The sequence below is a fragment of the Ciconia boyciana genome, chromosome 13, assembly GCF_034638445.1.
Source record: "Ciconia boyciana chromosome 13, ASM3463844v1, whole genome shotgun sequence".
NCBI classification, from domain to species: domain Eukaryota; kingdom Metazoa; phylum Chordata; class Aves; order Ciconiiformes; family Ciconiidae; genus Ciconia; species Ciconia boyciana.
This window is the reverse complement of record NC_132946.1, coordinates 197699-224966: the sequence shown is the minus strand read 5'-3', so window position 1 is coordinate 224966 and position 27268 is coordinate 197699. Positions and strand designations below refer to the sequence as shown.

At 44.3% G+C, this 27268-nt stretch overlaps 2 protein-coding genes across 10 annotated transcripts in view; both read left to right on the top strand.

Annotated features, from left to right (window-relative positions):
- The window catches only part of IL21R (interleukin 21 receptor), a 29401-nt gene extending 22018 nt beyond the window's left edge, over positions 1-7383 (top strand). For all 9 annotated transcript variants that reach the window (XM_072878434.1, XM_072878431.1, XM_072878435.1 and 6 more), the window contains 3 exons: positions 1144-1240; positions 2093-2174; positions 5292-7383. In XM_072878434.1, coding sequence (XP_072734535.1) covers positions 1144-1240; positions 2093-2174; positions 5292-6206 — 1094 coding nt within the window. In that variant the 3' untranslated portion in view covers positions 6207-7383. The remainder of the gene's footprint in view (positions 1-1143; positions 1241-2092; positions 2175-5291) is intronic.
- On the top strand, positions 6962-27030 carry LOC140659158 (interleukin-9 receptor-like). Its single transcript, XM_072878443.1, has 10 exons — positions 6962-7069; positions 16605-16672; positions 18068-18158; positions 18558-18666; positions 20103-20296; positions 20989-21125; positions 21461-21635; positions 21878-21992; positions 23069-23153; positions 23662-27030. The coding sequence occupies exons 3-10, from the start codon at positions 18068-18070 to the stop codon at positions 24211-24213; spliced, it is 1458 nt and encodes a 485-aa protein (XP_072734544.1). The 5' UTR covers positions 6962-7069; positions 16605-16672; the 3' UTR covers positions 24214-27030.
- The last annotated feature ends 238 nt before the right edge of the window (positions 27031-27268 follow it).

The following is a 27268-nucleotide window of genomic DNA, read 5'->3' as shown; positions in this document are numbered from 1 at the left end:
TGCAATGTCAGAGAATGCTTCCAGAACTCTAATCAAATCTAATTAATTACAACAAATTCTAAATAGTCCAGTAAAGACAGGCATGTTTGGCTTGCTTACTGAGTATGTGAACCCCAGGCCTGGGCTGATATGTGCTGTCTGTATTGACCTTCTCGCTGTGCTGCAAAGCCCACCTTACAGCATGGCCCATGGGAGGAGGGTTTGGTGGGGTTGGCTGTAGCTTTGGGTGCCACAGCAGGAGTGCAGCCTCTAGCTTCCTTTCCAGTTGCAAATCTCCAGGGTCCTGCTTGCAGCTTTCGGAAATGGGGGGGATCTAGTAGAGGTGCCTCCACTACTGGGGCTTAGTATTGCCTTCAGCTGAGGGGAGAGGGGAGCCTGCTCTCAGGGCTAAGTTCTGTGTCTGGACTCTGATGTTTGGTCTTGCTGGGCATGGGTGTTTTCGTTTTGTAGCCAACACTCCCACTCCACAGGGACTGCACAGTACCTCACGCACAGAAGTACACCGGGGCTTGTCATGGTGGAGCAGAGGCTATGAAAATAGGGAGTCTGTTCAAATAGAGCAGGGCAGGATGACTGTGGTCAATGTCAGCAGCATGTGCTGAGCTTCCCTGCTCTCACTGATCTGCAGCTCGAACTGAAGTATTACATGGTCCTGTGGCGGCAAGGTCAGGCTCCATTTGCTAAGGGTTATCTGAGTTCTGGGTCTCAAAGGCTCCTTTCCATCACAGGCGGAGAGCAGCCAACAAGCACTCATCTAGTCAACACCTTTTCTTCACATGTCTCTGGCCAGCTGCACTCTCTTTTCACTTCATGGATCATCTGTAGAGATGTCCCTAAACCAGGAGTCAGAAACACCAGGGGTCTTTGTAGCAGGGAGCTGTCCTGTCCCAAGCGTGTTGGCTGTCAGTCTGTGGTGCAGCCAGGCCATAGAGCAGCTGATACACTGCTCCTTTCATTGATGCAGTCTTCTCTGAGCATCCTCCTTCAGACCTCATGTCTGGAGTGCTGGGCCCCAGGTGACAGCCTCAGTGTCCCTAAGAGAAAGTCTGGGGTAGAAATTGAGGATGTCTCCTCACCATGCCATGCTTATTGACCAGGGTAGAAATGCAAGGTGAGCCTGAATGACCCTGTCTCTTTCTCCAGCAGTGACACAGACAGCAGGCATGGGATGGCTGCTGCTGTTTGGTGTTGTCGTGGCAATCGCTGCCTCAATCACAACCTTTCTGGCCAAACAGCGGAGGTAAGAATGCTTCAGGAAGCTGGAGTAAATGCTCCTATTCTGTCTTGCTAAAGATGGGGTGTTCACATGCAGCCTTCTTTGCATCTTGTGTATCCATGCACAGACACAGCTGTGGGCCTGTGAGGGCCAGCAAAGTATGGTCTCCAGCAGGTGTACCGCCAAGAGTGCCTTGCTTTTCTCTGGGACTCTGCTGCCATTCAGCTGGTTGGGACAAGACAATGGCACATGGGGACTGCGCAGGGGCCACTCAGCCTCCTGAGCTGTTCTCCTGGTCCTGTCTGTGCTCTGCAGCTGCCTGGTGGGAGCAGTAGCCAGGGCTGGCCTGCGCTGTTCCAAAGCTGACACAGGCCCCTCAACGCTGGCTGGGGGCCTCTCTCCTTTTTTGAGGGTCACGTCCCCTTGCAGAGGGATGGGGTGCATGCAGCCGCAGAGGAGGGCGCTGGGCTGGTGCAGCAACAGGGCTGGCACAGCCCACAGCCACAGAAAAAGTGCACAGCGCAGGGTCCTGGCCTGCAGGTGCAGACCACGAGCCAGCCCAGCCTGAAGGGAAAATGCATTTCCAGCACTTGGTGCTTTTCCAGGAAGGAAAAAATTGGAACCTCTTTCCTTAGTGTGAATATTGTGTGCGTAAGTCCTGAGGGCTGAGGCCCCACCTCCTGTGAGGCTCACAAGAAAGGCCGTTAGATGGCTCTGACAGCACAAGACATCCTAAGACATCCTTGGATCCTCAGCCACTTGCTAATTTGTGAGGCTGGGCAGGTGACTTCAGCTGCTTGAATTGTATCTGGAGATGCCTTGCTTTGTATCTGTAATGTGTGCTTAACTCCAAAGCCTTTCTCTTTTCTCTTCCAGCTTGTGGAAGAAGATGGCTTGCATCCCAGACCCTGCTCCCTTTTTCAAACCTCTTTACCTGGTGCATAATGGAGATTTCAAGGTATAAATGGGCTATGCAAGTGAGTGGAGCACATGACAAAGTTAAACTAAAAGGCCCATCATGCTATCCTGGGCAAGGGATTCTCATTAGGGCAGTGGGAGGGGGAATCTATCTCAAGGGAATGCCAAACGGCTCCAAATATAAGGACCGGAGCTCTCCAGTGTCTATTCTGCGCCACAAAGGCCTTTATGTCACGTCTGTGCTGCTTATTTCCTGTAGGTGCTGTCTCAGTGCGTGAGCTGAGCTCATATGTGATCTGTGAAGCCTGGGAACCTGAAGGGAGTGGACAAAGGGATACCAGGACAGTAACTGGGATTTTTCCAAAGCTCCAGTCCCATGCTGCCATCAAGGCCATGGAGCAGACTTCATTGTAGAGCCAGATCTCCCACTCCAGCCTCTGCAGTGGCACAAGCCCAACGTTAAGCTTTGTAGTTCTCTCTGAAGAGTCACTCGTACAGACAATAGCTATGCATATCATCCTGGAAAGATGGCTAGAGCTTTGGGGGCAAATAACTCCTGTACAGTGCAGCTGCCTCCTTATGAAGGAAGTGTCTTTGAGTAACTTTGCCTAGCCCTCCTAAATTCTCTTCTCATTTAACACCAGCCAAACTTCCTCATGTGACAAAATGGTTTGCAGAGACTGCAGAGTTTGCTGGAGTTCTCAGGATACAAAAGATCATTGAGCATCCATAAATAATGGTTTTATTAAGCTGAAGAGCAACTCACAATGCCATTATAAAACTGTAGAAGTGCTGGCATGTGAGTGCAGACATCACTGCCTCTTTCTGAACAAGTTCCTGTTGTTACAGCAGCACTGATCAGAGACACTTCAGTGTCTGCTTTTTGTTTCCGCTTTTTCTTAGACCCTCTGGGAGAGGGACACCATCTGGGCCCTAATGATCTTCATGTACTTTCCCACTGCTGTATGGCTGATGTTTGCAATTAGGTTAAGCAAGTAGTCTTGGATGGGTGCCATTCAAGCTGAAGCCCGCAGTGACTGTCTTGCTTCCTTCCTGCCTTCCTCTTTCAGCCCTATTATGGCTTCCCATCTCTGCACCAGAGGGGTACTTGCATCCTCTTGTGAAGCAGGTGGCACTGGTTGCTCTCAGGGAAAGGAACCAGGACCAGGTGGACTCAGCGTGGGAATTCCTGAGAGTCACGGGCTAGCCCTCACAGTGGAAGTGAAAGCACCCTGCATGCCAAGAGCCATGCTCCTCTCAGCGTGAAGCCCTGGGGTTCTCTGTTCTGTGGGAATTACATTCTTGCTAGTTTCTAGTTAGGCTGTTCAGTGCTGCTGGGAAGGGAATGAGCCTCGGTTTGTAAAGCTGAGTTACTACTTAATAAATTTGCAGTGGTTGCCCACACAGCCACAGCACAAGATGCTCAGGCAGGGGGTGTCAAGAGGATGTGGTGACATCACTAATATGTGAACAGACTCGTCATTTTCGGCTGGCAAGAAACCAATTGATATAAGAGACATTCAACTGCATCCTGCCTGTGTCAAAGCAAGTGGTTAGGTTATGTCTGTGAATAATGATCAGCAAATTACAATAGTAATGCTCTGCAGACAACAGTCCTGGACTGGGTAGGAAGTAGTGAAAATGTGAGAGGAAAAGTTAAGACATAAAAAGAGAAGGGAAAGCAGAGGAACATTGTTTACTCTTGTGTGTACATGGGTCCTTAGATTCATGTTGGGTGGGAATTTGCAAAGAACTGTCAAGAGGGAATAGGAAATATTCTGCCTGCTCAGTTCTAAGAAAGGGATTTCCTGTTTCTTCAAATAGCCTTTTGCACCTTAGGTGCCTTTCTGTCCATTACAGCTTTAATAATAAGGTCTTTGTAGCTTAGGTTAAAAATAAATTAAAATAGACTTGGTGCTTCCTGCTGTAATGAAGAATTTTCCATGCTCTGTGTCAGAGGGTAATAAGCTGTGTCAAGCTGTTCTCTTCCCCAATGCTTTGCTCATGTCTAGTTAGGTTGAGTGCAGTTTGGGACAGGAGGCTGCTACGATTAAGGCAGTTTGATAGCTGTGGCAACACCCAGCTCTCATGCAGCACTCTGTCAGAAGCCTTTACAGTGTTTATGAAGCTTAGCATTGTTACCTGTTTTATACACAGCAGAAGGCGGTGCACTTAGAAGAGCCTTGACACAGCTCAGCCATTAAGCAAGCGTCAGCCAGGGAGCAGAACCAGGTCTTGAGTCTGTGCTGTGCCCAGCCTCTGGACTGCAGAATCCTCTAGCAGGACTCACTGGCATTCATGAGTGACACATGCCTGAAGTTTGCTATGATCTGAGTGTCTGATTCAGTGACTTCTTCAAAAAGAACAGAAACTCTTACTTTGTTCTTAGATCAGAGACACCAAGAGGTGCCTTTACTCCCAGATGTGACTGAATGCAAGGGGCTCGTGATCCAGAGATAATGCATGGCACAGGGCAGAATGTAATACTAATGGTGATACAGAAGGGCAAGATTCAATGTGTGGCACTCCCTAATCACCTGAGAAAGTGTTATCTGCAGCAGGCAGTGGTTACAGCTCTTTGAGGTCCCCATCCCCTGCCTACCCTTGCTTCCTTCTTGTCACTGTGAGAGAAAAGGCTGGTCTGGGGCATGGTTGCATACAGAAGATCAGGAGAAGCCTTGCCCTGACCCCCTTCCCAGGGAACTGAGGTGAGGGAAGTGACAGAGCAGGGCTATGTGTGTGTTGGGTGCAGATGCAGCACATAACGGGAGAAGCTGACCATCCTTCTTGAGAGAAGAAGTGTCCAGGACGAGGACAGGGGAGACTTGGTGGCTTGGGAGGGGACCTCTGGCTGATGCACAAAGGAGTGCTGCTATGGGCAGTGGCATTCTTTGCAGCATAGAGAAAACTGCAAAGCCATGCAAACCTCTCAGAGCTAATTATTTTCCATTACTGGAGTCAGTTCTCCTGCAGCTGCCTCTGTCTGGTAGTAACAGCATCTCATACCCTGCTATTTTGGAGGAGTCAGTGATTTTAAAGTTTGTCTTTGCCTCTAAAAGCATAAGAACTTTGGTCATTTCTGTGGAACCTCAAACCTGATGATACTAACCTCTTTCTCTCTCTCTCTCCCTCTTCCACTGTATGTCCTTTTATGCAGAAGTGGGTTGGTGCATCCCATATGAAAATCACCTTAGATTTCTTCGAATGGGGAATGGTCCTTCCAGAAGTCCTAGAAGTTTATACCATGCGTCCTTCCAACAGCACCTCACGGGAGGAGCTGCGTGAGCTGAGAAAAGATCTGCCTTGCAAACCCTGTGTGTCTTGCCTGACTGCCCCAGGTCAGGATAGCCAGTCCCTGCTGTCTAGCGTGAACAGCAGCAGTGGGACTCAGGACCAGTCATATGGGCATTTGTCCATTGATACTGTGACTGTGGCTGATGAATTTACACCTTGTAACTGCCAGTACAACTGTAACCGTGTGTACAGGGGACATGAGCATACCAGTAAGGAAGATAGTAGTGCTGAAGAAACTAGTTACCCCAAGGTTAACATTGGTGATGAAGACAGGAAGATATCCAGTGACTTGCATCTGACTGACCTGAGCACGCAGGACAAAATACTTGCTTCAGGCTCTGTGTCCACAGACCACCTGAGGAGTACCAGTGTCCTAGCCCACCAGCAAGTAGAAGGGGCTTTGGAAGGAGGGATGGGGAGCATCCTAGAAGCCCTTTGCTTGCAGTCTAATCAGTGGGATTTGGAAAATCCAGCTTCTCTACCTTCTCCTGATGGTGAAAGTGTTTCCTACAGTGAAGGCTCCTATGACTTCTTCCCTCCCATTGCAAGGCCTGGTGACAGTTACCCTATAATCTGCATAGATTTGGACACTATTGACAGTGGCTTTGTGGACTCGGACTGTGGGAGTCCAGTTGACTGTGAGTTTGAGCAAAACAGTCAGACCAACTGTGGGCCCATCCCTCTTGAGCAGGAGGGGGAGGACTTTCCACGGAGCTATGTCAAGCAGTGGGTCTCCTGTCGTTCTGACAGCCCTGTCAATGGGACACAGACAAACTAAGGACTTGATGTTGCCTTGAAGGGTGTAGGGCCTTTTCCGTACTGTGACAGAAGCAAAGTGTTAGCAAAATTCAGAAAAGAAACTAAGTTTACTTTGTGTGAGCTCTGTTGCATACAACTGAAAACTGTTAGGTCCATAGAAATATATGCCTGTTTCTATTGCCACTTATCCTGTTAATGTCTCAAACTTGACATAATTGATTTATTTTTTTTTTAAGAATCCTAGGTCAACCACCCCTTATAATGGCAGAAAAAACAACTGTACCTTGAACATTACCCTTTAGCTTACGTAGATGTGCACATTTTTTTGACAGTAACCTTATAAAGAGTACAAAACTTTAAATTATTCTCACATGACTTGAGATTTTGGATGTGCATTGAATCTTAGAAGCATAACCCATGGCAAGCATGTTTGTTACATTAAAGTTCCCCTAACTTTTCCAAACAACACAGGTGGTGTTACTTTTCCTACTAATATCTTTGGCTCTTTAAACCCAGCTGTAATAGTTTGTTAATTATGGAGGGTCCCAGCCCTGTCCATGGGGTATGATCAAAAACAATTCTCATATAATCATCACAGAACTGCATGTCCAAGAGACAAAACACAACTCAGGTTTCAGAAAGACTTTGCCTTTCCAGGTGGAGTCTGCAAATGAAAAGTCTTCAAAACACATATAATTCCAGACAAACTCTTGCTACCCGGGCTTTCTACTGAATGAGCATCTCTTCCAGCATTTTCCAAGCACGTTAACTGAAACATTGAGCAGCTTTTAGAATTATGCAGAAATTTCAGAAATGTTGTCCTACCTGGATGTGCCTGCAACTCCATCTTCTGCCTTGGACCTGGTCTGCTGCAGTTAACAGGTCAGTAGCACAAAGTTTGAGCAATTTCTGCTAGCTAATAAAGCCAACCATGAAACTGCTATTTGCACTGTAACTGTGAATATGTTTCCCTCTGACATCTCTGTATCTCTGTTTTGTTTGGGATGATTGTCTTAAAAAGTTATTGTAATATTGATATTGAATGTGAAGACACATCTTGTGTAGGTGCAGTGCTACTAACCCATGGACTGCTTGGCTCCAGAAGATCTTATACTGAGAGAACCTTTGTGGTGAATGATGTATGTTTCCAGTGTAGTAATAATCTGTTGTTGCTGTGATACCAATAAACTCTCTTCCCTCTCCCCCATCTCTTACCCAAGACTTTAACCAACCCCACAGTTCCCTAAACAAGAGGGAGCACTGTAATGAAGATAAGCCATTTCTTTCACAGGTGGGTGCTGGGAGAGTTTTTCTACGCATCCACATCCCTGGTTTGATTGTTCAGAACAGCCATGGTCTCTGCTACGTTGATTTTGAACGTATAGGGCTTAGCTTTGCCCATGTTGTTATTACTCCCTCAATATACCCCTAGCTCAGGGGCTTCGTGGGTGCTGCTCCAAAAAATCAGGGTTTTTTGGTTCCTTCCCTCCTTATTTTCCATTTTTCTTGTCATATTCTGTGGTAAGTCGTGGGAGGTATTGCCTTAGCGTGCTTATGCATCCTCCCTGCTGTGCTGCAAGTTCCCTGCACGCCCTCCACGAGGCAGCAGAGGATAGAGCCAACGCCACTTCCTTGGTGATGAGCTGGGCCTGCCCCGCACTGTCCGACAAGGGCTGCTTGCAGTGTGCTTATGTCTGTGCGAACGTGTACTGGGCAGAAGCATCGCTGATGGTCTGTAACACGGTATTCTGCAGCTTCATCTTGCAGCTATTTGCACTTCAGAAACTACGTTGTGGTAACTGGCTCCAGGCTGCTTAAGGGAGGGGAAACTTGCCTATCTTTCTAGGGCCGTTTTACATCTCAGTTCTGCACGCTCCTTATTTCTGTTCGTATCATTGGCCCCAGAACTGCTGAAGGAGCTGTTTCTGTCATTGCTATGCTATCTAGCTGCACATCTGGTAGAAGGTGGTGGTTTGCTGCTATGTTGGGCTAGAAGTTGCCCCTGGTCACCCTAGGAGGCAGACTTCATGGGCAGAGAAGAGCTTGCTTTGATATGTGGCATAAGGATATTAAAATACGGGAGACTGTTCCCTTTGAAGCAAGCTGTAACAATTAAGCTTTTGGCCAATGAGTTGTCGACACTGTGGATGTGGAGGGGTTTGAGGTGGGTTTTTTCCTGTGGCTCCTAGCAGCAAACTGCAAATGTCCCTGACCTAGCAATATCTAATTTGGAAAAACTGTGTTTCCCCAGGAATGCCAGGGCCATTGGTAGCATTGCAAGTCCATGGTTTTTTGGGTTCTGGGAGGCCTCCCCTGCTCTCAAACAAGCTGTCTCGAAAAGGTCTCACTCCACCCTTCCGTGACCTCAGTAACCCACAGTGGCAGATTCCTGAACAGCAGTGTAAAGCACAGGAAAGAGTTACGATAATACTGTGGTAAAGGCATTTGATGTTTAACTGCTTGGCCAAGCAAGCCTGCTTAAAAGAACAGAGTTTGCAATAGTCTGCCTAAGCCCTTCACTGCAGGGGAATCTGCTTAGCCACTCCTGCCATGCTCAGGTAACCAGGTGATCTAACTTCAGCCTACCTTGCAAAGGTGAGGTTAGTCGCACACTGAGCGGTGGGATGAGGTAGTAAGAAGATGCCAGCAGCACCACCCATGTAGACAAAGCCCTTAGATGGCTGTGGTCTGCTGCACTTTGCACAGTATTCACAACAATCAGGGACATGATAGCGGACTTAAGATGTTGCACTGACCAAACCAGTGTCCTTTTACTGCAGGACTTGATGAGCAGAGGAAAGGAGGGAGGTCAAATCTCACAGATTCTTGAGTGACCACATGATTGGGGTACAGAAGTGGTCCTGGACTATAGTACTGTCCATCTACTCTGATAGACTAACAGTGTGTTCACTAGCCAAGCATAGAAGCAGGTAGACACAGAAATCCCAGTCTATGAGTCTACCTGAGGCTATCTCAGGGTCAAAAATGTGTGTTATTGTACAAGCCAAGGAGCGCAGCGCAGACAGAACAAGTGCTGCATGTCCCAGTAGCTTCCACTGTAATGTGGTGCTTCTCCTATTTACTATGTTTGCCTCTATAGTGATCCAAAACCAGAGGAGATAGCAGAACATACGCATTTGCTACTGGGTTGACAGTAGACAAACAGTGGATGTCTACCCAAATGGAGCACTTGAATGGAAAAAAAAAAAAAAAAAGAACTTCAAGGTAGATGCAACTTAAAACAAATCACCTGGTGAGAAACACCGTTTACCTGATGGAACCCTTGATGGGCTTGTTTAGCCTGGAGAAAAGGAGGCTCAGGGTAGACCTTATCGCTCTCTACAGCTACCCGAAAGGAGGTTGTAGTGAGGTGGGGATCGGTCTCTTCTCCCAGGTAACAAGCCATAAGACAAGAGGAAATGGCCTCAAGTTGCACCAGGGGAGGTTTAGATTGGGTATTAGGAAAAATTTCTTCACCAAAAGGGTTGTCAAGCACTGGAACAGGCTGCCCAGGGAAGTGGTGGAGTACCATCCCTGGAAGTATTTAAAAGACGTGTAGATGGGGTGCTTAGGGACATGGTTTAGTGGTGGACTTGGCGGTGCTAGGTGAACAGTTGGACTTGATGATCTTAAAGGTCTTTTCCAACCTAAATGATTCTATAATTCTAATTGTGGGACAGCAGGACAGGTGTAAATGGGTCCTAGAAACCTGAGTGGCTCTGAGGGCCTCTGAGTGGCCTTTGGGGAGCAGGAGTTCAGTTAATGGTCTTTCGGCTGAGTGGCACTTGGGGCATGGGGGAAGTACGAAAAAAGGCAACTTGCAGAGAGCAGTGATATTCTTGTCAGAAATACTACTCTGTATTTTGGAATAGTAAAGTGAAAGGAAACTGGGAAAAGAAGTTTGTGCTTTGCCGTTTGAGCCAAGCTGCTGCTGAACTCTTGTACTGATTTTTCTGTCTGCTCTGTAGGCAGAATATGGTAAAAGCTGTGGGTCTTACACAGCCGTAGCGTCTTTATGGTGACCTACAGCAGTAGGCTGGGAAGATACAGGGATACAATTTGTCTCTACAGGAGACAAGATGTTTTCTGCTGCAGCAGGTGAACTACAGGCATCTGGACAGTTCTGAGGCAGCAGGTGTTATTTGCTTAAATGACATTCTGAAGGCTGCTTGCATTTTAGGGGCTTTCTGTTTCTGCTCCTGTTCAGGATTGTTGTAACTATAAAAAGCATAATATACATTTAGATGGGTAACCATGGGGCCTCATCGGAGTTGGCAGGAGTCTTACTGGATGGGGAAGACCCAAAAGCAGGTATTGGGAGAAGTGCCATAACTCAATCTGTAGTACCAATTTGGAAACCTCTGTCTCCATTTCTGCATGGCCCCTGTCTTCCTGTCTCTTGGCCCCTAAAGCTAATACTGGCAGACTGTTATTCAGTCTGTGCTTTGCCTGCTTCTCCCTTGCCCTTCTCTGGCACTAGACCCATGTACATGACGGACTTGATGGATCCTGACTGTTACACTACCACTGCAGCATTGCAGCTGGGTGTGGAAAGATCTGTTCCTTGGACACTCTAGGATCTGAACATGGAAGCACTGCAATGCTTGTTTGCCTTTGCTTCCAGAGTTGCCCCTTTGAGCACAATGCAGCAATAGGCTGTGGAGGAAGTACAGGACGGGGCAGCTCAGGGATGCCTCAGGTGTCTGAGCACAGTTGGGCGGAGGCCTTGGACAGAAGCAGTCTCACCTCACATTCGGACAAGGCTAGGAAATGGCTTTAGGTCACTTAGAGAGCTCTTCTGTTGGCCTTTTTTAATATAAGTGTTGCAAGAAGGTACTTTTATATTCAGCAAATTACTTGGCCTTTTCAATGTTAACCCTTTAACAGAAATTCCTCAGTTTCTCCATCACTAATGAGTAATTGCAGATGCAGCTACTTTAACTCAATCTGATAATCTCAGCAGTTTTTCATTGGTTCTTGAGATTATCTTTAAAATCGGGCACAGTAAGCTCTGCTTTATTATGCCACTGCTGCTACTGCCTGATCATCAAACCGCACAGCCTAAGCTATCAAGGGACAGAAGCAGTGCAAAAAGTGAAGTTTCCTTTGAGCTGGTAAGACAGTTTAACATATTTCTGTGCTATGCGTGCCAGTAAGTAACGATAACATACATCTACTGAGCTAAGATATTGACAAATAATTTCTTTACCTAAATGTGGAATTCTGTATTGTTTCTTGTACTAGGAACCTAGAACAAAAAAGCCACCAGAAGGGTCTTTGCATTTTTGTTCTGCTAGATCGCTGAGCACAAAACCACACTATTGCGTTAATTCTGATACGGATTGTGCTAGAAAGAAGGACCATCTTGAACAAATGATTTTTAGGTACTCCTCCCTGACTGAAACAGATGAATGTAAATTAATCCAGACAAAAAAGCCCTCAGTGTTTGGGACTTTGCAGACAAAAATATGCTTTTTTTAATGTATGTATATATATGTGTGTGTATGAATATCGCTTTATTGCAGTAGTCATCCTTTGTAGCAGCTTTTTTTCAGCCTCTGGGATCCAAGTCTGTCAAATCTAAAAGTACATAGCTGTTCACGAGCATCAAATTGTGGAAAAATGGCTCTCCAAAGATGAAGGGAGAAAAAGACTGGTATATATATAAAAAGATTATCCTCTCTGATAATCTGAGGAAATCCTACTACTTCTTCCTTATTCTCCAGCAGTTTGCATGCTGGTCATGTGAGTCTACTATGTGCACTTGACGTGCTTCTGTCAGACATATGCTTAGAGGCCTAGGTATTCAGGACACAGATAATCTATCATTAATTTTTCTTAAAGGACCTACAAAATATTTTCTTGTAGGCAGGAATGATTGAAGGAGTGCCCATGATAAACAATCACACTTAGCAGCACAATGGATCTCTCTGGAGAATGTGCACTCGGAGCTAACCTTAATGGATGGAGGGATGTGCATGTTGGTACAGACGCACTACTGCCTGTCACTGTTTTACTTCATAGGTGCAAGTCAGTGTCCTGCATTTCTTCAGTGCCTGTTGGTGCTGCCTCTGGAAGAGATTGAAGCAAAGGGGAAAGGTATTATGGCCAAGGGAGAGCAGGTCATTTATGACTAATTGTTAAGACATAAGGAATGGAAACAGAGTATTCAAGGGTCCAGGTCTGCTGTGCCTGCTCCCGCTGTGCACCGCTCATCGTATTTTGCTGTGGGAGGGAGAGCAAGCTAAGCACATTTTGGAACAATTCAGAGGCACTGCCAAATTAGAGGCTGAAGCTTCTGACTTCCTCTAAGATTTAGGTGAGCATAGCAGACCATACAAGTGAGCTGCAACAAGAAAAATTGCACTGACAGAACAATCTACTGTGTATAAAAGTTGATGGCAAAGGTGGGATAGAACCTAGGAGTCCTGGATGTCTGCTGTGGGCTGGCATATAATATCACTACATGTGTCAAAGGATACTCAAGCATGTTGAAGAATCTTATGCACACATCTCCACACAAAATCCTTGCTCATGCTCTTGTATGACACTTAAGTTTCATGTTTTATCAGTCCTTTGTAAAGCTGATCTTGTCTTACTTGTAGTTATCCAAAGGTTGGAGATGCAAAGGTCCTTTTTTGTGTCCATCACTTTGAACCCATTATATTTCTCTACACAATTCTTCTATCTCCCTTTCTCTATCACATCAAACATGAGCTTCTTGTCCCCACTTTCAAAGTCACTGACAGCCTCTCCTTGTCCTCCTGTCATCTCTCACTTCCATATCAAGGTCAACTCTTTCTACAACGCCAGCTCCCACCTCCCACTAGATCATCAAATCAACTCCTCCTAACCTTCCTCCATGCTACTGCTTACACACTGAAGGTGCTGCCTACAATTCTCTTGAGCTACCTCAACCTCACTCTTCAAGTGTCTCCTTAAAGCTCTGCTTTGCTGAGCTGCTAAAACCCAGACGATACCTAGACTACCCACATGCTGAGACTGTGCTGTCACCTTCTTGTATTACTTCCCCTCTCAGTGGTATCTAGCAAATAATTTATTTTACCCTATAAATTCTTAAAAGCAAAGGCTATCTTTTTATTGAGTGTTCTACTGGACCTCGAACATGGGCGTTAGCCAGGACTCTGAATATGGATTTCTGGTAATGCAAACAGATATAGCAATAACAGTCGATCACCTGTCTTTCTGTAGATAAGCAGTTGAGAGCATTTGGAAAATCTGTGTCGTACAAATTCTGGTTAAAATGTCTTGAAATGACTTTTGGGAAATGGATGCAGCTGATGGAACCACAGGAGGAGAGGGGAAAGGCATGGCTGCAAGGCCTCATTTCCTTGAGCAGATAACAGGCAGAAGAACTCTGCCCTGGAAACATACAGAAAGGGTGGAAACACCATTGCAACCAGCTTGAGACCACCTGGGAACGCGAGGCCACCAGCTAGCTTCTGGTGCTCACCTAGATTGGTGGCAGCATACCTGATGTATCTTTTCAGGGCTTTCTCTCAGACATTTGGTCTCTTTCTTCCCTGCAGAGTGAAGGTGGTTCTTCTCCCTTCCTCTGACACTTCCATACCTACAGTTTTCACAGGGCTTTTCTGCCTTCACCTGTAACTCAGCAGCATTGCAGACACTGGGCCTTAGAACAAAAAAAAGCATCAAGCAGCCTGGCTAGGAAGTTGATTTGTCTACCATTCCCCCAGCTGCTGTAATAGTGCCCTTGCTCCTAGCACTGGACATAGGGCATGCCAATGAGATGATGTCTTGCAATGGTGCTGGCACCTTGTTGGTTTCTGCTTGGTTCCTGGCTTGATAATCAGCTTCTTGCTTTCCTCCTGCTGCAGAAAGAACTGGCAGTGTTCAGACATGATGGTCACTGGGAAGAATGATGAATGCCTGCTATGTCACCAAGAATTCCTTCACCCATCCATTCTCAGTGAAATTGAAAAGTGCTTTTGCACTTGTCTCATTTTTGTCCCATTCTGTGGCTATCTGCTGTCCAGCACCAAGAGGAGCTGAGGTTTGAATTGACCATGTCCATTTTGCTATGAGGCCCATCAAAACCTTCATATTGACCTACGTAAGAGGAAGAGAATTTCACCAAAGCAGTCATTGTCTTCTGGAACTTGCCAAGACAGTTCATCTGTGATCAGGCTGGGCTATCATCAGCTCAACCTGCCTTAGGGTAACGTGGCAATTCTTTTCCCACAGTTGAGTGACTTGAACCACAGTATGAAAGATGTGAAAAGGCATCGCAGCATCTCTAGGATTCTAGCAAAGTTTGCAGCTATTTTCTTGCAAGGCCAAACTTATTGCAAGCATCAGCAGACATTACTCAAATAACCTCATTAATATGTCTCTATGCTTACAATTGGTATTTCCCCTGAACACTACAAAATGCACAATTATTTCCTTTTCTCCTAAGTGGGAAGTGTCTGGCAGTTACTGAGAAGTGATAGGGCCTGTTTGTGAACCTGTTTTTTAGGATGTACTATAGGTTTACCTTTGCAAGGCTGAGGATTGCCGATGCTAAGAGGAGAACACTATCATGATCACTTTAGACAATTATAACTAAGTCCTGCATCAATTTCACAACTTCCATCTGAGCTAAGGTTTTTGTTTGGGGTTTTTTTTAAGATACCTAACCAAGATTTATAGACTACAAGTCTTGGATCATATGACTAGGCAAGAGGTTCCAGCAATAAAGGTAGTTCCCCATTGTACAAATTCTGTTCTTTGTTTCTGTCTAGTTGTATCTACCTTCAGTGTCCAACTACTGGATTCTTTCCATCTTTCTCTAGTAGATTAAAAAACAAAAAGACTTTTCTCCTACCTGAAATCTTATTCCCCATGTAAGATACTTATGGCTGGTGTGAAATTACTGCTTAGCCTTTCTTTTGGTTAAGATATTTAGTTGGTCTTTAGTCAATTTCTGAGGAAAGTTATCCAGGATTAAATCATTTTTATAGCCCTTTTCAGAACTATTTTCATCTTTTCAGCAACTTTTTGTTTAAAGTGTGGCTCCCAACAGAAGAAATGAACTAATAATGGTGTTATGAATGCTACATGTAGCTGCAATAACATTTCTTTTAATTGATATGCACCCACAGTCTGTGTTAGCTCCTCTAATTGCATTAATGGACTGCAGAATCTCGTTCAGCTGGTTATGTGCTATTTCCCCAAATCATTTTCTGATAAGCCTTTCAGAATGCAGTGTTCCATGGCCTACTTGTGACTAACATTCATGGCTTCTAACACACACATTTGCATTTAAACATGCTGTATTTGTTTCCAGGTGATCTGGAGAGCCAGGAAATGTCTGACATGTTTCAAACATTGCAGAAATGAACCAAGAACTTTGGGGGGGGATGGACAGTTTATCAAATTAGTAGCAATTACCTGGAAATATTCTGTCCTGGCTTAGTTATCTGGACCTGTGTTTGTTTGTGTGCCCGAACAAGTTCTTGTAAGCACATGTATAATTCTACTGAATGCAGCTCTCTCATATTTAGTCAGTCTTACTGTATTTATCACAAGGATCATATGCAACCCTGATTAGAATGATAAGCAGGAGAGACTTCATGCCTCCCAGCCTCCCTCTGCTAAAATCAGCTAATGGTGACACTTCCTCTCGACAACCCCCACTCTGAAGAAGGTCTGCAGCAAAACAGGATATTTACAAAAACCCCATAAATGAGGAGGTGGTGAAGTGGAAGCCAGAAAGATTCCTTTTCTCTTGATCAGTTTCCAAAACATTGTAATTATTTTACTATTTAATTCAGAAAAGGGACATCATAAGCAGGCATAATTACAGGAAAGAGGTTGATATGTGGATGCTGCTGTCCAGCTTTGTGAAATCTGGGACTGGAAGGATACTCTTGGTCACAGAGTGCAGCTCCCGCTACTGTAGCCATCAGATCATTTAATCCTTTCAGTAAAACAATCCTAATGATTGAAATATCACAATCCTTGCTAAGCATAGGCTCTTTCTCACTCACTCCTATTCAAGACTACTTCAGACCCTTTGTTGGTTAGAAATCACGATCTTATTCTATAGCCAGGCTACACCCATTTGGTCTTGTGCTAATGCTGTACTTAGAGTTTCTCCTATCCTGACACTTCTTTTTCCCTTTTCCCCAGCTTCTTCTGAAAGAGAGATCATAAACCCTGGCAAATTTTGGTGGTTTTTCCTTTTTTGCAATAACTAACCCAAGCTCTTTCAAGACAGAACATTCTCACAGCTTCTTGTTACCCCAGCCCTAGAGCTCAGTTCCGTGTCTATGCTGGTCAAGCAGTACAAACTGTTCCTCCAATATTTTTTTAATATTTCAAGTGATTGGTTTTTTCTATACTTATTAGTGGTCTCTGTCTACAAACTCACTCTGTGTTTTCTGGGTTCCAGCCCGAGTCACAGGCTCCTTAGAGCAGCACACTACCTGCAGAGGTGCTGGGCTTGTTTGCTGTGTTAAGGTAATGGCAAATACTGCAAACTGGAAACATCTTAAAAAACCCATATATTGCTGAGCAGATCAGGTCAGGATTCTTCATATTAAACTTTGTTTGCTGGAAAATCATCCAATCGGAAACTTTTAATGAAAAAGTATCATTTTAAATGAAAACTTCATCAGGAAAGAATTCACAGAATTGAATTTCTGGTTTAAAAGAAAGAGGGAGTCCAGCATAACCTTGTAGAGAGATAGTGTTCCATATTTCAGAAGATACAGTTCAAATATCCTTACACAACCTTTCAGTAAATTGGGGTAATGACTAGGCCCTAAGTATTCTATATCCCTGATGAGTGCTTTGACCAGGAGTGTTATCAGCTATTCTCTCTGTTTCTGTCTTTTGGAGTTTTCTTTTACGGCAAGGAAGTACTTGTGGGAAGGAAATATGATCCCAAGATTCCCACACCGCAGATGAGCAACTTGGTTATCTGCCTGGAATTGTAGCTTCTTGTGTATGTGTGTTTGCGTGTCTGAGAGAGAGAAAACTATGATAGGTCTTAGTTTTGTTCAGATATGAAATGGGTGAATTTCTAAAACTAAAAATCTGTAAGCTAGAACACCTGTTTCTATCCCAGCTTTTGTTCCTGAACTCAAACCCTTTCACACTGGCCCTGGACAACTCCAAGTGGCTTGAAGAAAGGCTCCCTTAGAAGTTTTGCGACATCAGCAGGTCAAGCAAGTGTTCCTCTAGTGAAGAGAAAGGGGAGGTGCAGAAGACCAGTTACTCGACTCCCTCAAGGAAAAAAGAGAACCATCATTAAAGGCAGGCAGCAGTGTTTGTGGTGTAGATGGCTTTCAGCAGGTGACTACTGCTGATGGACAAGCTCACAAGAGAAAAATCCACTGAAGCCTTGAATATGCAGAAACTATGTCTGCTCCAGGAGGCCCCTGAGCTGCAAATGTCTGGAGGCTGAGAACGTTCTCAGACAAGAACATCTATGCTCTCTCTATTGCTATGGTTTTCTCTCAGCATCTGGTTTTGGTTAGTCAGAAACAGGATACGGGGAAACATGAACATTTGTTCCAACCCACTGTGGCTCTCTGCTGCTCTTAAATTGTCATAAACCAGATGCCAAAATATGCAGGAAGAAGGAAAGATGGAACACCCCCTGCCCCTGATCAAATGGCAGCAATTAAAGATTTCCTTTCAAACAGCTGGTACTTTAGATTCCTGTGCAAAGTACTATTTACTGCCATGAGAAGAACAGTTCCTATAGAAGAAATTATATAGCTGAGTTGGTGCCCTGTCTGACAGAGTCAAGGTCAGCTTGTGTCAGGGCTGGCAGAAGCATGTAGCTAAAGCTTCAACCTGCTGGTACAAATACTGACAAAACTGCTTCTAACAATTGTTCTGTTTTAGATGCTGTCTGGAATGGGAGGAGATGTGTGGCAGCTGGGCCTCCAGCTGTGCATTACTGCTGTGCTGCTCTTTGGTGGAGGGAGAGGGAGAGGTAAGAGGAGATCTGGAACAGGTCCACTGTGGGAAGAGAGGCACACACATCTACTCATTTTTCATTCACAGACCCTAAAGTATGCAACACAAGATGTTGTGACTGCCCTTTCCCAGGTCCCAGGAACCAGTACAGCTGGCTGGCAATGCCAGGCCTAGGGAGCTGAGCACATCCTGGGCAAGCTGGACAGCAGAAAGAATGTAGCCACTGCCCAAGGTCCCTGCCCTAAGATTTTACACTCATCATGCAGTTAAGTGTGGTACAAGAGAGGAAGAACATCATGAGGAAGGATAGATGAGAAGTCAGTAAAGGAAGCACTAGCAAGTAATGCATTTGATGTACTGAGCAAGGCCTCATCAGGCGATACACAAGTGCAGTTCTGGTCTCCTTCCTCTGCAGAGTTCCCTGGCAGCCTGAGCTGCCTGAATAACTACGTGACTACCGTGAGCTGCATGTGGGCAATGGAGGAGCCCATGGGCGACGGACCTTTCCACCTGTATTTCACCAAGTAAGAGCTGCACACCGAGAGCTGTCCGTGGCAGCCATGGCCCTGGCATGGGCAGGATGGCGCAGAGGAGCAGAGATGGGGCCCGGCCGCAGGCTTTGCTCCTTCCACCGCAGGAGACCTGTGGCACAGCTGGCTCTGCCACCTCATCGCCCCACACCCGGGCTGCCTCAGAAGCTGCTCCCTTCGCACCCTTTTGTGGGCCCGCAGCCTCGGGGGGTGCAGCAGAGGTCCAGCACACGCGGCTGTGTGATCTCATGCCAGCTCAGGGCAGTCCGTCCGGCCAGTGTCCCCTTCTGGCAGGGGCCTCAGCGCGGAGAGCCTTCCCATCCCAGCCTCCGCTCCCCATGATCTGAGGACTTCCAGAGACCATCCTACATGAAGCTGCCTGATCAATTCCTAATCACTTCTTGTCTTGTTGCCTAGAAATTAAACCCCTCATGGTTTAATCTAAATTAGTTAATATGTGTATACACACAAAAGGATTTTGAAAGTCCAGTGAGTTATAAGCTTTAATAACAGCTTTAGGATATTATGTGAATAATTTTTCCTCTAACAGAAGAAATCAGGTGAATAGTTTGCTAGGTGACAGGATAATAAGCATTGTGATATGCTAATTTGAGATGAATGGGTTTAGATTATGTAATATGTTGTCTTGACTACCAATAACTAGTGAACTATTACATGAGGGTAAGCCATGCTGACATTAGATGCCTCATATATTCTGGTAAGGTTAAGTCAAAAATAGCTTAAGTCTTAGTGATACTGGATTTTAAATCTATGGAAAAGTGCCAAGCTGGCAAACTGTGGTATCCCTAGTTTATGGTGGGGTCGCATGCAACATGAAAAATATGCTAATAAATGGCTACATTAGGTAATTTAATAATAGAATACTGTTCTTTGGAGCTATTTCCCCAAGATGATGTTTTCTGACATTCATCCTGTTATGCTGTGCTTCAGCTTCAGCTTGTGGATATTAAAAAAACCCAGACAACAAACCAACCTCTGACATGTTTTGCTGTCAGTACCGGTTTGTTCGTAGCGAAAGAGGCTTTAATGTACAACTTGTTAGCTCTGTGCTGTGCACTTGTAACTAACTATCCACCCACTCCTACCCCCCCACACCAGCTGCTTTCCTGGCAGCAACACACAGCGGCCCTCTCACTTTCAGAGGGAGCAGGGGGCAGGTACTGGGCTCTGTGGGCAGCTCCTGGGAGGTTTGGTGCTCTCGGCAGTGAGGTTATGAAGGTGTCTCCTTCCTCCCTGTTCAGCCCTGCCATCCAGGCAGGTTTAGCATTGCTTTCTCTGCTGCCTGCACTAAAGAGGTTCACGCTCTTCCAGAACACAGTGCTGTGCTAAGCTGCCACCCGTCTTCCATAAACTGAAAAGCACTTAATCATGTGACTTAAAAGAAACTTTCAGCCCTTTTATTCTTCTAGCCTCTGGTCAAAGGGCCACAACGCCAGCTGCAAACTGACTGCCAGAGCGAGCATGCAGAATCAGTACCACTGCACAATCCATTTAGCCAGCCAGATTTTGGAAACAGATGGTTATAGAGTCTCTCTCCAAGGCAACTTCTTTGGACGTAATCACACATACATTACCTTTCCAGAGTACAATCCCCGCAAGCACAGTAAGTATGAACCAGGCAGGCTGAGGCTCTGTCTAGCAGCTTTGGGGTAGGTGTGATATGGTCTCTAACAAAGGGCATCTCAAAGACAGCAAGTGAAAATAATGGAAACAAGCCAGACTGCCCATCCCTGGGGAGTGCACTGTGTGGACTTCATCAGTAAGGATGCAGCCTCAGTGTCTCTGCATTCTGACTTTTCCAGGACTTCAGAGAGGGCTGGCTCTGGAGCACCTTTCAAGTATACTTCTCATCTGCATCATGTTTTCTCGTGCCATGGATAATGCACAATTGGATTGCCTTTATAGTTGTTGTTTTTGCTAAGAAATGAAGTCATGAGGATTCAAAGTCGTAGATCTAATTCAATGTCCCATGGCCTGGTACTTCAGAGAAATGCTCTAGTATTCTCAGAGCCTGTCTATATTAGTGGTATGTTGGAAGAGCAGAACATGACATCCAGAGTGGTTCTTTGCTTGCAGGACTATCCCCAGGGGCTACTTGAGTTATCATTAATTTATGTCAGTTCTGCAGCTGTTCTAACCTATCCTGTAAGCTAATTTGGTTTACTGCTGGTCTTAGTATCACTCTTTAGACCCAGCTTTATCTTCCAAGACTTTAGTCAGCCTAGTATCACGCATCTCCTTCTGTGGTGTTCATGTCCCAAATATTGTGGAAAAAACCTACCTCTCTATTTGCAGTAAAACTTGATCCACCTTTGAACATCCAGAGCAACGTCACTGCCAGCAAGTGTCAGATATGGTGGAGTGTGCCTTGGTACCTCGTTGAAATTCTTCAATATGAGTTGCAGTATAAGGAGTACAGCATGTCCTGGGAGGTAACTGGATGAGGCACACACTGATACTGCCTTGCTCTTTGGGCGCAACTGCCTTGTCACTCAGCTCAGGGCCTTCTGGCAGCTGACTGTTTTAACCTAGCATTTCTCGTTTCCCACATCAAGGCTGAAAGATTTTATATAAAACATCAATACTGAAGATAATAAATCTTCTTCTCCTGAACCCTGCATTCAGAAGTTGTCCATCATCATGCAGGCCTTCTTCCTGCATCCAAGAAAAGAGGATTTGGAAAAGAAAAGGGGGGGAGGGGGGAGTATTTAAAAGACCATCCCTTTGCCCGGCCTCGTTAACAGAAATTCTTTGTAATACTTTGCAGATCGCATTGAACAAGACACCACCCAGTTCACTGCCACAGATAGAAATTGAAGCCACAGAGCTTCGCAGTGGCATTGCTTACGTTGCACGAGTTCGTTGCAAAGTTTCTGAAAATGAGGATTCGTACCATAGTCAGTGGAGTGAGTGGAGCCAGACAACAGTGTTTCAAAGAGCAGGTACAAAGAATGTTGTTTTTACCTTAACTCATGTCTTTTCATGCCCATGTTCCAAAAAAAGGAAGACACCTGGTACAAAGAAGCTTTTCAAATTGAAACTAGCTTCCTTCAAGTTTTCATAGCCAAATCACTTTCCTTGAGGTCTTTAGCAGCCTGTTTCATTTGCATTGCTTGGTTATTTGGGGTTCTGTCTTGACTTCCAGACTTTTTATCAATTATTTTTGTGCCGATTCTTTTCCTAGGTGTACCAAAACTGTCTGAAAAGATCCTAAATAGCAGAACTATGCCGTTCTTGTTCATTCCTCTGAGTTTTGGCACTCTACTCTATTTATTTTGGAACTGCAAGCTTTCTTCAAGGTATATTATAGTTTTTCATTAAGTTCCCTTGGTCTTTATAGCCTGAAGAGGGTAAATCAAGTGTCCTTATATCCCTTTTGCTTCCTGTTTCTGCTGCACAGACTCAATCGTTTTCAAAAGCTCTTCTGACAATCTTGGGACATGACATGTTCCTTGGCTGATGATAGTTAATGACACACTACACAATCCTTACGGAGACCAAAGTGCCTTTGTGGCACCCAAACTCAGCTAAAGCTAAAGCTCAAGGTTGAGGGTCTCTTGGCGTTAAAGAAATTTAAACCCATGGAAATTTTTTGTTAAGTTTCATGTAGATAAATTAAAAGTGCAAGTACACAGCAATCCATAAAGGTGGTTAAACTGCTGTCAATCTGAAGCTACTTGTGACATGCCTGGTAGTAGTCAGTATGTAAAATACCAATATAGGCACACTACACTGACTCAGATTCAGTGTTTCTTAGGTTCTGGGACCAAGTTGTACAGAGAAAAAAGTGTCTCTAGAACCTTGGTTCAACCATCCTCTGCAATTTTTTATGCTGGCAGAGTGAAGGTAAATCACCTACCTCTTCCTTTTCTGCCTTGACATACGTTATTATGCTCCATATACATGTCACTCTTAGAGAAACAGAATACATGAGTCCATATGATGAAATATTTTTACACGATAGACTCTAATAAAGGGACTAGGATGTCTGGCAGAATTTCTCTGTCTAAATGTAATGAAACTAGAACTCTCTAAAACACTTCCAGAAACAGTGGTTTAGATCAAATAAGTTGCTAAACAAATGCATAAATAGCTCAGTGCACATAATGAGTAATAGACTAGTACTGAGTTTGCGGCATATAGCATTCCTCAGAAACTTTTAAGACTGCGCTTCAGGCTAGAAGCATTAAATGCATGCACAGGAGGCAGACAAACAATTGCATGAGATGTCAGAAACCATGTGAAATGGGCTTCTTGTGCAATCTTTCTAACATAAGTGTGGGCCTTTCATCTAATCAGTGTGCTATATCTTTGAGAGAGAATACAGAAAAATTGTCTGGTTTTTTTTATTTTAAGTGTTGTTTTCTTGCTTCAGGGCAAAAACCCTCTCCTGCTTTAACATTCCCACGCCAGCTGCTTTCTTTCAGCCACTCTATAATTTGCACAATGGTAATTTTAAGGTAAGAAATAAGTTTCATTTCTTTCTTATGACCCTCAGTTCATGAGGGGAGGATTTTTTTTTTTCCCCTGGGATTAATCATTCTAGTTCCTGAGCAGAGTTACTGACACATGGTCCTGGACTTCCTGGGAGTTTATAGTTTCTCAGTTTCCTGCCTCCACATACTAGCTACACCATCAGAGCTTCTGTCCAGCTTCTCTCTCCTTAGAAATAAAACCCCTCTAGTCACTCACTCCATATCCATGCTGAACATGAAAAGTGCACCCTGCCTTTGCAAAGCGAAAGCAATACAAGCAGTTTGCTGTATATTCTGGAGGTAACATCTTGAAAATCTGTTGTGAAATCTTGTAAAATTAGCAGCTAGATTCTCTACCCTATTACTCTAACTTTGCCAAGTAGATTTGCACGAAACCTCTGGATTATTGTGCCAAAGGCACATAGAACAAACAGTTATTTTGCAAATTCCAACTCTAAGCAAAATATCCTGAGCTTATTGATTCTTTCACCAGGACTGGGTTGGACCCAATGAGTCTTGTAGCCAATGCAGAAGAGAAGAGGCCAGCAACTCAAACAAAGTGACTGCAGGTGGAGTTTCTGATCTAAACACCCAAGAACTCATTTCCCCAATCTCCTTGAAACCTATGGAAAGCACAAATCTGGTTGCTGCAGAAGAAAACTTTGTATTTGCCTCAGGTCCAAGCCAGCAGTATGTCCCCAGCAGGTATGTAAGAGCAGAAGAGATAGAAGTGAGGCTGGGACTATTGCTTGCACAAAACCGTGCTGATGATACAGTTGACCTGAAAATCTCTAAAATAATGAAAGCCAACCTTGAGAGCCCTGGCATGGGAAGGTATTATCCCTCTCACTCACAGCATGGAAAGAGTGACTTCCTTATGCTTCAGGAATCTTTGGAGATAGCAAATGTGTCCTTCAGCAGTAGTGACTATTGTACCTTGTGTGACAATGATACCACAGGAGGTTTGATTCCTGCTGAACCACTGAAGCTCTCCAACAGTAATAGTCTTGTCAAACATCAGAATGATCAGAGTGACCTTCCCTGATGAATAATGCCTGCAAAGATCTTTGTGCTGTCCTCTCACCTCCCAAAGTTGTCTTCCCAAGTGGCTTAAATTGTGACTGTGCAGACAATTACAAACATGTATCATTTTTAGATAAATCCTCAATTTCTGTACTTCAAAAGAAGATTGTGACCAACTCCTCTGGCTAGCAAATACTACCCCTACAGGCATGGCAAGGCCTGACTCCAGCAATCTCTGCTGTCTCAGGAGACACATGACCATGCCGTTCCCTAAATTAACCTCCTGGCAGCAGCAGAAGTCCAGCAGCCCCCTAGTCTAAGGAAGCAGCAGCAGACCTGCTGTTTTTCCTCAAGAAGAGCTATTGGAATTATGTGCCTCTCCATGCCCTGCAAGATGATGCTTTCCGAATTTCCTTGTGAGACAACAGCTCTGCACTGCTCTCGGTAGATAGTTCTTTCCTGCAAATCAGATTAACCCAACATTTACTCTGCCCTGAACATTAGCACCTGCTGGACTGAGAAGCAGCAATATTTGCAATGTGTTGAACCATGATTTAAACTCCATTATTATTTTAAAACTATGTACGATTCTTCATAAACCCGTGATAAACAATTTTTGCTAAAGAGGGTAATTTTGCTTCTTAATATGATATTGATGACTTCAAATGGTTCCTGATTTCATCAGAATTTATAATTGCCCTATTTAAAGATAATCAGGCGGTGGGCCTTGTTCTTTATTATCCTGAATGGCTGTAACTTTTTATTTTGCAGTAACTAAGCCCCATGTACTGCTTTGATTTTAACAAAAATTTATTCCACAGTTAAGTGACTGGGCTGCTCTAATGGAGAAAGGTGAAAAGCAAGAATAGCACAAACAAGCGTTATTTAATCACAAAACAGGTCAGGCCCACTGCCTCTCCAGGGCTTTTATTATTTCTCCAGAATGAGATGAGTCCTTTGCCTGTCTGCTCAACAGGTACAGCCTTTCTGAGCCAAATCTCTGGAGGTTTACTTTCTGCCCCAGACACAGAAAATCCTATATATGATTGATTACCCACCAAGCAGATTCCTGGAGTCTTAGTTACATCTCCTAGATTTAAAGGGCTCAACAGTTTTAGCAAGCGTACTGAGATGCGTACACATGCATCCACACTAGCTGGCACGTGCATACATACGGTCACACACATTCATTCCCTCCTCTTTGGGAGTGCTTATCTCTGGTGACTGTTAGCACTGATTAGTTTTGACAATGCAAAGAAAGATTTCAGTTATAAGTAACAAAGTAGATCGAGAGACCCTTCCCAAAAACATGTACTAAGCCAGAGAACTATTGTGGGAAGTCTTCATCTGGGAGAAAAGCAGCAACAGAATGAGGAGTTCACATCCAACTTGTGTGACAGCCACAGGAAGTGCCAGCAGTGATTTGTTTTCAGTGTTGTAAGCAAAGGGCTTTTCTGATATCTGAAAAAATATCCCCTTTCTGGTCCTTTGTGCTTTTTATCTTGTAAAAACTGTATTGAAGGTTGCTTTTTATACTATACCACAATCTAATGGCAGGAGAAGAATGTGATGTTACTGTCATTAACAGTTGCTATAATTTCCTCTGGAGAAGAAAAATCTGTAAAACAAGACTACATGCCTGAAGGATTTTGGTGATCACAACATTTTAGACCCCCTGGTGTGGCTTGATGTAGTGTCCCAAATTTCAAATCTTCAGAATCAGAGGGATGCTTCCTGAAATTGTCAGATCAATGGTATCTTAAATCTCTCAGCTCTTGATAGCCCTTGCTTATGAACATGTCTGCACAGAAATTGAACCAGTTTCATAAAATCTTGTTCTGTTAACAAGGTATTCTGTGCTGGTTATATTAGCAAAAGGAGAATGGGAACAATTATATTCAGATACGAGTAAGGAGTGGCAGGACAGGCTATGGAAGGGAGAGCACAAAACTTGAGATAGAGAAGCAAAAGGAAACGTAGTAGGAAATTACTTGAGAGAAATGAAAAGTCAAAGATGATGCTGCTTGTGTGTATCACAAGGTACACCAGGTGTATACATCTATCAGGCCAGGCCAGGAAGACTATAAGAACCGAATCTGGAGATGATGACAGGCTGATGGTTAAAGGGCTGAAATGATATTGCAGCATCAGCAGTTCTCCAGGTGAAACTCTAACAACTTTGAGCTGCTTCTGCTTTTATGCAGCTACTTATAAAACAGAAAATGTGCAAAGAGGAAAGGTACCATAGAAAATGTTAGTTATTGTAGCTAGAAAAAAAAGAATAAAATGCCTCTGCTTTACAATTAGGTCTTTGGAACAATGAAAGCCTCATTTTTATTCAGCCAATGAAAAACTACTATTTTTCTAGAAAAGCAATGTATAAAAGCCCATTTTTCTGTCCTTTTGCTTTGTGTCTTTGTTTTGGTTTGGGGTTGTGTTGTCTGGGGTTTTTTTGTGTCATGTTTGAGCCTGGTATTAGGTTCAAGCTATGGTTTTTCACAGCTTCTCGCAGAATCTCTGAACTATTCTAAGGCTGAGTTTTGCCTCTCAGTGTGATATATATCATTCCAGTGGAAGACAGAGAACTACCATCTAGTGAGGAGACATAATGTGGGCTCTGGTCAAGCCTGTGAAGCCTTTCATTTCCTGGGACTACCGAGTGCATGCTATGTATATCATCTGCAACCAGAACAAAGTGGCCAGTATTTCCCCCTTTCTTTTCTTCCTGTTGAGTTTTGCCAGAGGAAACAATTTCAGAAGATATTTAAGTGATGCTTGTAAGCCACTAAGTAGTTGAAAATGTTCTGTGACAAAGATTTTGTTTTAGTTGTGGGTTTGGTTTTTGGTTGTGTTTTTTTTTTTTCCTTAAAGTGAATAAAGTAAAAGAACTAATACTGTATGATTATTCAGAAGTAAATAAAGCAGAGGAATTAATGCAGACTTTGATTTTTCAGCAGTTAGTGTCTGAGAGCTTTGGAAAGAACTTTAGTTTAGAAAACATTGACTATATGAATCATTAGTACAGGTTGGTTTGAAAACATCATAGAAGTAGGAGAGGGAGGAACTAAATGCTCTCC